We start from the raw sequence: 13,463 nt of genomic DNA on the forward strand, positions 1-13,463 counted from the left end.
GACAATGAGAAAAGCCTGTGTACCACAAGGAAAAGTAGCCCCCGCTTGCCACGACCAGAGAAAAGCCCACGCAGCAGCAACAAAGACGCAGTCAAAATTTTAAAAATTTTCCTTAAAGTTTATCGTGGAAGAGACTTAAGAACACTTCCAAAGGAAATGCTCTGCCATCCATGTGTCATCTAAACAAACTAACAATAGTAATTAACATCCCTTGCCACTGTGATTTTTTTATCCAGTTCCAATGTGTGGGGGCGTTTTCCACATCACCAAGCAATTATCAGACACTAGTTGGGTGTCCTGCAGCTCAACTGATTTCTGACACTTACTGGAGATGGCATCAGATACCACAGGTATAGGGTTCAGTAGTCCTAAAAAACTGTCTTCCCCCCAACTTTAGACCCCAGTCCCAAGCCCAAGTTGTCACCTGCACTTCTGTACATCTAGCTATAGATCGGAGGGTCCAATGAGCCCCACCGTAGGTTCAGTTAGTTCACTAGAACAGCTCATAGAACTCAGAGGGATATTTTACCTACCAGTTCACTGACATTACAGGATATTAACTCAGGAGCAGCCAGATGGCAGAAGTGTGGGCGAGGTGTGGGGGAAGGGTGCAGAAATTCCATGCCCCCTTCAGGAGCGCCATCTTCCCCAGTCCCAGAAGCTCTCCAAACCCTTTCCTTTTTGGTTTTTCTGGCAACTTCCTAAACGCAGGCATGACTGATTAAATCATTGGCCATTAGCAATTGATTCAAACTCCAACCCCTCTCCCCTCCCTGAAAGTTAGAAGTGGGATTGAAAGTTCTAACCCTCCAATCACAGAGTTGGTTCTCCTAGCAGCCAGGTGTTTTAGGAAAACACCATCCTCAGGTGTTTTCCCAAAATCACATTATTAACCTAACAAAAGACATATTTATGGCTCTCTAAGGACATTCCAAGAGTTTTAGTAGGTCTGTGCCAGGAATAGGTCGAAGATCAAATATATATAAATTTCAGTGTCACAGCCACTAGTCTAAATACCTTAGATGTATTAACTGTATTAACTTCTTTAAGTCTAATAACACGTTTGAGGGAAATGCTATACAAACAAGAAACTGAGACACAGGCTAGCTAACTTGGCCAAGGCCAAACAGATTATAAGTAGGAAGTCGGGTGTGATCCCAGGCAGTGTGGCTCCAGAACTATCCCAATGAGTATACACTCTAACACCGAGGGGGAAAGCGGATATTCACTAGGATGTAAGTTCTGCGAGGGAGGGGTCCCTGTATGCTTCCATTAACTGTCTTGTCTTCAGCACCTAGAGAAATGCTTGGAACACAGTAGAGTAACAGCCGGCATAAACAGTAAATGTTTGTTCAACCTGCACCCAACTCTGCAGCCCCAGAGTCTGAAGATACGTCCAAGGGGCTAGTAATAATCACTTTCACTAAGCACATATGGCCAAGAGCAATCTTTTTTTTTTTTTTTTTTTTTTTTAAATTTTATTTTATTAGTTGGAGGCCAATTGCTTCACAACATTTCAGTGGGTTTTGTCATACATTGACACGAATCAGCCATTGAGTTACACGTATTCCCCATCCCGATCCCCCCTCCCACCTCCCTCTCCACCCGACTCCTCTGGGTCCTCCCAGTGCACCAGGCCCGAGCACTCGTCTCATGCATCCCACCTGGGCTGGTGATCTGATTCACCATAGATAATATACATGCTGTTCTTTTGAAACATCCCACCCTCACCTTCTCCCACGGAGTTCAAAAGTCTGTTCTGTACTTCTGTGTTTCTTTTTCTGTTTTGCATATAGGGTTATCGTTACCATCTTTCTAAATTCCGCATATATGTGTTAGTATGCTGTAATGTTCTTTATCTTTCTGGCTTACTTCACTCTGTATAATGGGCTCCAGTTTCGTTCATCTTATTAGAACTGATTCAAATGAATTCTTTTTAACGGCTGAGTAATATTCCATGGTGTATATGTACCACAGCTTCCTTATCCATTCATCTGCGGATGGGCATCTAGGCTGCTTCCATGTCCTGGCTATTATAAACAGTGCTGCAATGAACATTGGGGTGCACGTGTCTCTTTCAGATCTGGTTTCCTCGGTGTGTATGCCCAGAAGTGGTATTGCTGGGTCATATGGCAGTTCTATTTCCAGTTTTTTAAGAAATCTCCACACTGTTTTCCATAGTGGCTGTACTAGTTTGCATTCCCACCAACAGTGTAAGAGGGTTCCCTTTTCTCCACACCCTCTCCAGCATTTATTGCTTGTAGACTTTTGGATAGCAGCCATCCTGACTGGCGTGTAATGGTATCTCATTGTGGTTTTGATTTGCATTTCTCTAATAATGAGTGATGTTGAGCATTTTTTCATGTGTTTGTTAGCCATCTGTATGTCTTCTTTGGAGAAATGTCTGTTTAGTTCTTTGGCCCATTTTTTGATTGGGTCATTTATTTTTCTGGAATTGAGCTTCAGGAGTTGCTTGTATATTTTTGAGATTAAACACTCTCTGACATAAATCTCAGCAGGATCCTCTATGACCCACCTCCCAGAATATTGGAAATAAAAGCAAAACTAAACAAATGGGACCTAATGAAACTTAAAAGCTTTTGCACTACAAAGGAAACTATAAGTAAGGTGAAAAGACAGCCCTCAGATTGGGAGAAAATAATAGCAAATGAAGAAAGAGCAATCTTAAGTGAAGCATCCGCTTCAGAGAGTGCGACACCCAGGGTGGGGAAAAGGTTTTGTAGAAGAAGGAAAGACCCCCCTGCTGTTTTCGCTGAGCGCAGCCTCAGCAGCAGGGAGGGAGGTTGCCTCTGAGCGAGGAGGGAGAGGACTTGGCGGCAGAGCCGGGGCGTAGCTTGGCTCAGGGAGCCGCGTGGCAGAAGGTGGAGAGGTGGAGGCGAGAACACAGACAGCAGACTGCGGTGTGACCGAGCTGCGAGGGAGGGAGGCGGCTTTGGAAAATAAGAGGCAGGAGATGCGGTGCCCCCTGAAGGGCCTGCTGACCAAGGCTTACTGCCTTGGGCTGTGGGTTATGTGGGTCTGAGAGGCCTTGTAGGGTTTTAAAAAAGCAGCGTTTTACTCCAACGCATGGTGGTACCGAGAGCCCTGTGGACACAGCATGCAAGTTTGCTGCTAGATGCAAGCATGGTTACAGCTAACTTTCGGTTACCATGCTGGCCCTGCCATTTTCCTGCAAGAAGTTGTTTCACTTCTGAACATATACGTTTCCTCATCCCTGAAAAAGAGATCAGGTGACTTACTTCAGAGAGTTGTTGTGAAGATTCAGTGAAAAAAACGCATATCACATGCCTGCTACTAACCTTACAGAGAGCAAGCGCTCAACAAGTGCAGTATATTGTTATTATTATTATTTACCAGTTGGCTCACCAACCTAGCTCAGGAAAACTCCAAATCATCATCAAATAGAATAATCCCTGCTTCCGTTCACTCTGAAGCCACTGTGTGTAAGTAACATCCATGAAAAGTTGACCTTGAACCTGCTCTCCAGAATATTGATCCTTGAGACTGGATTTGGGGCTCACCTCTGAAGCTATCCTCAGCTTCAGCACATGGGCCCACCAACAGCACATGGGCCTCCTCTTGTACTTGCTTAGAAGGGTGACAACCCAAGGCCCCCCCAGGCTGAATTTCATGGATTCCATGTAGCCTATATTGAATTTAAATATCTGAAACATACCCCCTACAATTTGTAAAAGTTCATCCAAAAGTTTTTGAATCAGGCATTATTGGAAGAACAGATATTTTATTTTCTTTACTTAGGGCATCTTTATCATCATAAAAGGATAATATAATAGAAATCTTTTTGTATAACTTTATTACTTTTATAAGCAAAAAAAAATAACTAGAATTTTAAATACATTTTGAAAATGTAATTATAGTAGTGAATGATTGATACTATCAGCGAAAAGGAAAAAAAAAATCCGAACAAGGGACACCCAGGACTTGAATCCTAAATCCATTTGGGATATGAAAAGGAAAAAGCTAGGAGACAGAAGGTCTTCAGGAGGGAGTAATGCCATATGATTTTAAAATAATTTTTTTCCCAACTTTAAACTTTTAATTTTGTATTGGGGTATAGCCAGTTAACAGTGTTGTAGTAAAAAAAAAATAATTAATTAAAAAAAATAAAAAGAATTTAAAAAAACCAGTGTTGTGGTAGTTTCAGGTGAACTGTGAAGGGACTCAGTCATACATGTACTAAAATAATTTTTAAAATTCAGGTGAAGTCTTGTGGGAAATTAAGGTTTCTTCGTTTGGGGAAGAAAAGGGAACCTTTAGCACATGAAGATGCATCTCTATTCTGGGCGTGTTTAACCGGTCCTCACAGTATGATGGAGAGCTCATTAAACACACCCAGAACAGAGGTCAGTGGTGCAGATGGTAAAGACTATGCCTGCAATGCAGGAGACCCAGGTTCGATCCCTGGGTCGGGAAGATCTCCTGGAGAAGAGAATGGCAACTCACTCTACTATTCCTGCCTGGAGAATTCCATGGGCTGAGGAACCTGGTGGGCTACAGTCCATGGAGTCGCAAAGAGTAGGACTTGACTGACCACACTGGGAGTGAGCAGTGGAGAAGCAGGGATGTGAGTCTCCACCAGGGGTCTGAGAAGGCCTAAAGGAAGGAGAGCAGGTCTCTGGGAGTCGCTCTGGGCACATGTTTTAGCAGAGGCACGGGGCACCATTTTAATGAGCAAATCAGCCAGATTCCTCTCTCAGACTGGATACACCAAGGTAGAGCACAAGGCCTGTCCCATTATCTTCCTGGAACTCTGTTCAAACCATCTCGTTATTATCCAGGTCTCATCTCAGCAGAAAATGGTGTGGGATGACATGTGGAAAAATGTATTCCAGTTCTTTTCTGTAGGACCTTATTTTCAAAACATAATTCTAACTGGATGAAAAGCATTATAGAAAGCCATCTGTTTTCCTTCGGGCTGTGTCTTTCTTTTCTCTTTTTATTCCATTTACATGTGTATTTGAAGCAGAGAGAAAAAGGAATAAGATGCTGCCCCTTTTCCATACTCAAATCCTGACCATGTAGAAATCCTGCCAGGCAAGTATGTGGGGACCCATCCTGGAAATGCTTTGATTGCCCTGCTCTCCAAACTCCGTGTGTGTGTGTGTGTGTGTGTGTGTGTGTGTGTGTGTGTTAGTTGCTCAGGCGTGTCCAACTCTTTGCAACCCCATGGTCCATAAACCGCCAGGCTGCTCTGTCCATGGGATTCTCCAGGCAAGAATACTGGAGTAGGTAGCCATTACCTTCTCCAGGGGATCTTCCTGACCAAGGGATGGAACCCAGGTCTCCTGCATTGCAGGCAAATTCTTTACCATTTGAGCCACCAGGGAAGCCCTTCCAGACTCCATCCTGTCCCTCAACTCAGAAACTCTTCCTGTTGATTTTAACATTTCAAGATTTAATCCTATCATCTCCCCACCACAATCAAAACTTGACTTAGCAACAATATGCTGTAAATTGACTTTCAGTGACAAACAAAAGTGGCCAAGAGCAGGAATTGTAATGGTTAGTGATTATGCCTTCATCTGAGATGGGGCCTTTGCCTTCCCATACTTCTGTTTAAGACTGGAGACAAAGGTGCGCAGAAGAGGGAGCCTGCCTTGCTCTGCCCCAGCTCCCCACAACCTCCCCGTCTCCTGGCTCTCAACCCGCTGTCCTTTCCTCTGCTTCAGCGCCTCTCCTGTCCTACATTCTGGGTCACTGACAGTGCTGTAGGGAGCTTCATTAATTATGAGAGTCTTGCTGTGTCAAATGGATTACAAATGGAACCACCTGTGGAGAGCCCACAAGGTTACTGACAAAGGCTAAAAGGAGATGGGAAAGTGAAGGACAAGCATCTTCTAAATGCAGGCTGTAATCAAACAAAGCATCACAGAAATAAATTAAGCCTGAAAGACAGTTTCACCTTTTCCAAAATTCTGACTTCACGAATCCTGTGCGGTGTTGTCAGTACATTTACTTTTGCCTAAAATTCAGTTGGTGGTAACCCCCGCATTAGAGTCAGTCCCAAGTGGATCAGTCAGGATTTGCACTTGTTCTAGAATGGGTCCTCTCCTGCACACAGTCGTGTGTGTGTGTGTGTGTATGTGTGTGCGTGCATGCACGCGCATGTGCGCTTAGTCCCTCAGTCATGTCCAGCTCTTTGTGACCCCATGGACTGTAGCCTGCCAGGCTCTTCTGTCCATGGAATTTTCCAGGCAAAGATACTATAGCAGTTTACCATTTTCTACTCCAAGGGATCCTCCCAGCCCAGGGATCAAACCTGCATCTCTTGTGTCTTCTACATTGGCAGGCGTTTTCTTTACCATTGCACCACCTGTGGAGAGTCCTACTCCAGACTAAACCGGGTCTAGGAACAGTTGCCCCCATTCTCTACACCTCTGGTCCACTCTGGTGTGAATGTGCATAATTGGAACCAACCTGGCCATGGTTGAGTTCTCCAACATGGGGCTGAAGGACATTGAGCTGTTATGCCACCTGTTAGCCTAGAGATGACCTTGTAGGTCTTTCCCCAGCATCTCATTTAAAGACTTTCTGTGCTTCAAACTGGTGTCTGAATGTCACTCTGGGCAGTTTTGCCTGTTATCCCAGATTCTTTGCAATCTGTACAACATTTTGCCCAGGATTCAGTGTGACGTATGCTATGCCCCTCTCTCCTCCAATCTAATCCACTCATCACTGATCATCGTCAGTTTCTTAGTACATTACTCTAATTATGTTGAGCCTCTACTCACAAATTTTAAGTGTCTACACACTGTCGAAGGAAAAATAGATTTCTCACCTCAGCATTCTTTGTCCCCACCATCATTCAACATGTGATGGTCACCCATGATGTGCCAGGTGCTAGGGATGGCTCTATCCCTAGAGCAGGGGTCCCTAACCTCTGGGGTCTAATGCCTGATGATTTGAGGTGGAGCTGATGTAATAATAATAGAAATAAAGTGCACAATAGATGTAATGCTCTTGAATCTTCCAGAAACCCTCCCACCCCAGTCTGTGGAAAGTGTCTTCCACAAAACCAGTCCCTGGTGCCAAAAATGTTGGGAACCACTGCCCTAGAGGCTCTCCATCTCAACAGGACAAAATGGGAATGAAAATCACCTGGGAAGCTTTTTCAAATGACATAGCCATCCCTTGCAGAGATTGTGATAGAGCCCTCAGGGTATGGCACGTGAATTCTGGAAACACACACCCTATTGGAAAGACACACACACAAAAAAATAGTGTTTAAATGCAACAGTGCCATGATAGTTAGTAAAGGATGCTACAAGGGCATACTGGATTCTCACCTAGTCAGATTTTAGTTATAAATGGGGATGGAGGAGACAGGAGTAATTGAGAATTGCTTTTTGCAAAGGGTGTGAGTTGAGATTTTTTTTATGATAAAAAATCAGAATTAGCCAAAGAAAAATATGGAAAGAAGACAGTCTAGGCAGAAAATTCCAAATGTGTGAAGGCATGTGGGGAGATGAGAGAGCAGGGGATTTTGATGAACTTCAAGCACTTCATTAATTGGGAAAGTGGTTAGAAAAGAGGCTTCAGAGAGAGGCCAGAGAGGTAGGGGGCTATGTCATTAAGGGCCCTCTAATTCATATTAAGATATTTGGACTTTATCCTGGGGTCACTGGAAGGGTTCAGTTAGTAGGCAAGTACAATAAGCCAGGTAAGAAATGCTTACAATCTGACCTAAAGCCAGGGGCTTGGAGAAGTGGATATGGCCAGTTGGCTGAACTATGTTAGCAAAGCAGAATCAAGGGTGAAACCTGAGTTCAGATTTGGAGAGCAGAGTGAATGATGGTACCCATCACTAAGGTGGAACAGTGCGGTGCCAGTAGAGGTAGAGCCCAGGACAGATGGAGTTCTGATTGTGGGGACACTCCAAGGCCAGTGCTCAGAGCTTGTGGTGGATGAACATGCCTTATGTTGGTGTGAGACATGGGAGCTGGAAGGGCAGGAAATACAGAGGTAAACACAAACAGCATGTGGGCAACTGAAGCCCTGAAAATACTTGAGACCACCCCCAGAGAGGACACAGAGAAGAGTTCTGAAATACCAAAATTTAAGGTTTGAGGGGAAAGAAGAAGAGTTTACAAGAAACCGATATGAAGCTCAGCCTACTGGAATAAGAAAGTTGCAAGGAAAGAATGGCTCATAGTGTGGGGCAGTTCAGTTAAATAAGAACTGAAATTACCCATAGTATTTGGCAACAAAGGAGTCACTGGTGAGGTGGCCAGAATCAGCTTTCTTGGAATTGGGGGCATGCACAGAGCCTAATTATGGAGGGTTGAGGAGTGAGTGAGAGATGAAGAGTTGAACAGCAAAGGTAAATTTATTGTCTCATAAAAAGTTGCTTATAGAATTGTGGATGCACAGGGTTGGAAGCAGACAATGTTCCAAGGGCTATGAAAGTGAAAGTCATTCAGTCGTGTCCAACTCTTTGTGACTCCATGGACAGTCCATGGAATTCTCCAGGCCAGGATACTGGAGTGGGCAGCCTTTCCCTTCTCCAGGGGATCTTCCCAACCCAGGGATCGAACCCAGGTCTCCCACATTGCAGGCAGATTCTTTACCAGCCACAAGGGAAGCCCAAAAATACTGGAGTGGGTAGCCTATGCCTTCTCCAGGGGATCTTCCTGACCCAGGAATCGAACCAGGGTCTTCTGCATTGCAGGCAGATGTTTTATCAAAAACTGAGTTATCAGGGAAGCCCAAGGGCTATAGCAATTGTTTATAGAATGAATGCAGGCATGGAGGTAGAAGCGTAGAGCAATCAGAAGAGACTTTTCTAGAAAAAAAGGAGATGGCGTATGTAAAGTCAGGGAGGCAAGAGAAGGTATATGGCCTTATTCAGGGAATTCTCAGTAGTTCTGTTTTACACTAACACTTTTTCATATGCCTTTCATTCCAGCCTGACTGGACTGTTTACTTGGACCCAATTCAGGCTGCCTTTGACCTCCACATCTTTGTTCACACTGCTCTCTTCATCCAGGATGCCTGTCCCCCTACTTCACCAAATGTCCAAGTTCTCCCCACCCCTTTTGGCCTAGCATAAACACCAAGGCCCCAGGAATCTTCCGCAAATGTTCTCTTTACAGATGGGAGTAATTTCCCTCTGAGAATTCTCACAGCATTCTATCTCTTCAATGGCATTTCTAATGAAGCCTCCTAGTTACTCAAACCAAGATCCCTGAGGCCAAGAGTCACCTTTCTCTTAGGACCCATCTGGTGTTACCCTCAGCACCTGACATACGCCTTGTGGTTCATAGGCCTTTGATTAATTCGGTGGTTCTCAAAGTGTGGTCTTAGGACCAGAAGTATCAGCAGGGCTGGGAACTTGTAAGAAATGCAGATTGTCTGGCCCCACCCCAGACCTACTGATTCAGAAACTCTGGAGGTGGGGCCGGCAATCTGTGCTTTAACCAGCCCTCAGATGAAACTGATCTGCCCATGTTTGGGAACCCTGGAATTAGATGAAGTTCTCTTTTTTTTTCCAGAATAGAAGTTTGCAACTGCAGTTCCATCATAAGCACTCCTGTTGACTTAGAGAACATAGCTTTAAACTCAAACTTCAGTTTATTATTTGCAAACCTCATTTTCATGCCCTCTGTTTCTTAATATATCATTTATGTAAAAAATCTTTTACTGGCAGAAGCAATTTGAAATGGTATTATTGTACCTTAGGGGACTTCAGTGTTCCTGGCATTAGTAGCACCCAAAAATTAAACATCAAATGACTGAATTTTGAACTTACTGATGGCTGAATACCCTAATCTACTTTTCTTTCAGTTTCTGCTATGCTTTCCTCCTTCTTCTTCCCTTTCTCACTTTTTATTTTCAAATTTAAAACTGTCCTAGGTTACAGTTCTTTGAGAGTATGCACTTTGGAAAAAAGACACCATAAAAGTCTCAAACATTAGCAATAAAAATCAAAGACTTCCCAAGTTCAGATGGATTAGCCCAGAAAGTTTAAAATAAGGGGGAAAACACCCATTTTGCTCACATTCTGTTGACAGCCCCTCACTTCGAAGACAGGATTTCAGTCAATGTAGAAAGACATTTTTCCTTGGCATTGAATACATTTCAAACCATTCCAGGCAGACTTACTGCTCGGTGAATTTCAGCATTTACTTGCAGGTGTCAGCTTCCTACAGTGTAGAAAGCTGCTCTGAATTTCTGCCAAGAATTTTTTAAGCTTCAGTGTCACCTCAGCCCTAGGTGATGATCAGACAAGCTCTGGGCTAGGCAAAGGTGTCACAGATGCTCAACAAAGATGCCCCAAACCAGCAGTCATCCTTATTAGGCAGCCTGTCCTCTGCTTAACATCTGAGTACTTTCTCATCAACTCTAACACTTCCTATTCACTTGTGAATGCTATATATGTATGTGTGTGCATGTGTGTATATAGCACTCACAAGTGAATGTTATATATATATACATATGAAAAGAAGGGTGAATGAGGAGAATTTCAATAGCACAGAAGTTTTTTGATTCACTGTAATGAATGCACAGATACAAAGGTCAGTCTTGATACAAATCTCATAATCCCTGTGCATAATAGCTGTGTGCTTTTAATACATAAAAAAGAGGAAATGGAAGCAAATATACCACCACAGAACACACATGCCACAGCACACACATGCACACTTGCTTTGTAAATACAATATACCAATGTATGTAGACAGTTCCCCATGCAGTGGGAATGATACATATCAAGAATTGCATTTTATAATATATAAATACCAGTGAGGTCACTCCCAAATCTCTTAAATGTTTGGAGAAAGGCAAACATATAGGAAATTCAGGAAATAAATGGGAATTCAGAAAATAGATCTCTAAGTCTCAAAAAAATAAAACTAAAGTTTTCCTTTCCTATCAGTATCTTCATAGTTTTGGTGCATCTATTCCAAGGAAGTGTTGACTTTCAGTTGAACTTGAGTTTCAGGAAGCGTGGTCAGCATTCAAAGAGATACTAAAACCTTCAGAATCTGCTGTATCTATGCCATATCCAATTAGGTTAAGTTCACTGATCATTTGGTGGCTAAAGAAGTGAGAGCCCTAAAAATGATGAGAGAATATGGTTATCATTTCTTTCTGCTCCAGATATATCGTGATTCATCTCTGAGAGATTCTGCTGAGAAATTAGGCTTATATATAGGATTTGACATTGCTTTCAGTGTCTTAAACAATTTGGGGCAGGTTTAACTGTTAAAAAAAAAGAGATGTCCCATTTTTAGTCTCAAAATGTTGACATCCAGATTATAGTGAATTATTTTTCACTGTGAAAAAAGACAAAGAAAGTCCTGTTTTTCTCCACATTAGCAGAGTGTGGGTTTTGAGAGAGGACTGTCATCTGTGGAGACTGTGGGGGGAAGGCTGTGTTTGATTAATCTGATGTGCCCAGCTGGGGTGCCTGTCTTCTTTCCTGCCTCCAACTTGCTACTCTAGTTCCATCTAAATCTGTAACATAGTGCGGCATTCCAAGGAACACTGTCAGCTCGGTGGGTGATGCTAATTTACAAACAGGTATGACACATGGGAGCCTTGGGGGCTGAGGAGAGAAAAGCCAGGGCACTTGGATGACAATTTATGTAAGAGGACCAGAAATCCAGGACTCATTTTTGTTCCTGACAGTCTCCTGAGTGTCCTGTTGTTTTCCTTCCATCGCTCAGTCGTGTCCGACTCTTTGCGGCCCCATGGACTGCAGCACGCCAGGCTGAGTTATCGAGAAAACCAACTGTCATCTACAAGCCAGTTTTATTCAACTGGGGCACATTCTTCACTATACCCATCTCTTCATCTCACTCCCGATTCTGGGCTCTTCCCCAAGGTCCTGCATCTTCAAGATTAGGATGGGGGAAAGGAGGGCAACATCTTAGCTTTGTTCTTGGAGAGCAGTGCAAGTGGTCCTGGCAAAGCTTGGGTTTAAAAAAGTTCCAGAGGGACTACCCTGTTGGTTCAGTGGTTAAGAATTCACCTTGCAATGCAGAAGACGTGGGTTCAGTCCCTGGTCGGGGAAGTAGGATCCCACCGCCATGGAGGACTGGCCCACACACCACAGCTAGAGAGTCCGTGTGCCACAACAATCCTGCCTGGTGCAGTGAAGACCTGGCATGCAACAACTAAGACTCAATGCGGCCAAATACATTTTTTAAAACATTTCCCAGAGCCAACCAGCCATTTTGTTGCCCCTAATTCCATTCTGACCATATCCTAGCACTGCCCTAGTTGACAATTTATAGGCTATTTCCTTGTGGTCCTTCTCCAGCCTCGAGGACTCATACTGGCCAGTTCCACTCCATCAGGCCATCTCTACTCACCCTCTCTGTTGAATTGCACTATTTCCCCAAAACCCAGCTCATTAAACTGGATTAGGCTTACAGGTTTGTTTCTTTGTTTCTCTACTTGTCATTGTACAAAAAATTTCAGGCCAGAACTGGTGAATTTAACAGCTGACAACCTTCTCCAAAAGCCTTTGTATTCAGATACCTGGCTATAAAAAGAGCTAGGGAAACACTCAACAAGAAAGAGTTGAAACCTCTTCCTGAGGCATAAAGTGAGTGAATGGAGGTAAAACAAGGTCCTATGTAAAGGAAAAATAGTTAATCATAGCTATATTATTATTAATAATAAGTCTCTCCTCTATGCTAGGCACCAAGGTCACCAACCAAGCTAAATGTTTTAATAGATTATTTCATTTAACTCTCACCTAGGGTAAGTATTATTAAACCCCACTTTACATATGGGGAAAATGAAGCTTAATGAGCTTAAGCGACATGTTCAAAGTCACAGGACTAGTAAGTAGTAAACTATAGAAAAGGAGCCAATTTTATTCCAAAGTACAGGCTCTTTCTCAGAAGGATACATTGCCCAAGTGAAAAACTGCCTCTAAGCAGTTTAAGCACTGGTTCTCAACTGTGGCTATTTGCTTCACTTTCACCCCCACCCCAGGAGCATGTGGCTGCATCTGGGGACATTTGCAGGTGTCACATTGGTAGGGAAGTGCTACTGGCATCTATTGAGTAGAGGCCAGTGATGTTGCTGGATATCCTACAATGCTCAGGACAACCCCTAACAATAAAGAATGATCTGGTCCAAAAATGTCAACAATGCTAAAGTTGAGAAACTTGGATTCGAAGGATGGTGGATTTTGAAGGCCAATCCTTAAAAAACAGTTGTTTTGTCTGTACCTTACTCAACCTGTACATTCTATCCCACCACAGATGACAGCAGCCTTCTAAATCTAACTCCCTACCCCCTGGTTAGAAGACGGAAGAGAAGGTTCTTTGGGCTGTGCTGTCTCGTCTCAAGCTAGGCGATTCCTCCTGGAAGCCACCACTGGGAAGACCTGAAAATATCACTGAACCCGAGGACCTCCAGACAGCTGAACCACAGTCATTGGCTTTTGACTATGTTTTCTAAGCTTC

At 43.5% G+C, this 13,463-nt stretch overlaps 1 protein-coding gene across 1 annotated transcript in view; it reads left to right on the forward strand.

The window, feature by feature from the left end:
* RGS7BP (regulator of G protein signaling 7 binding protein) overlaps nucleotides 1-13,351 on the forward strand; it is a 101,715-nt gene extending 88,364 nt beyond the window's left edge. Inside the window, exon 6 of the mRNA XM_065905728.1 lies at nucleotides 13,260-13,351. Within this exon, the coding sequence (XP_065761800.1) occupies nucleotides 13,260-13,351 (92 nt within the window). The remainder of the gene's footprint in view (nucleotides 1-13,259) is intronic.
* Nucleotides 13,352-13,463: the final 112 nt, after the last annotated feature.

The sequence above is a fragment of the Muntiacus reevesi genome, chromosome 14 (assembly GCF_963930625.1).
Source record: "Muntiacus reevesi chromosome 14, mMunRee1.1, whole genome shotgun sequence".
Classification (NCBI taxonomy): domain Eukaryota; kingdom Metazoa; phylum Chordata; class Mammalia; order Artiodactyla; family Cervidae; genus Muntiacus; species Muntiacus reevesi.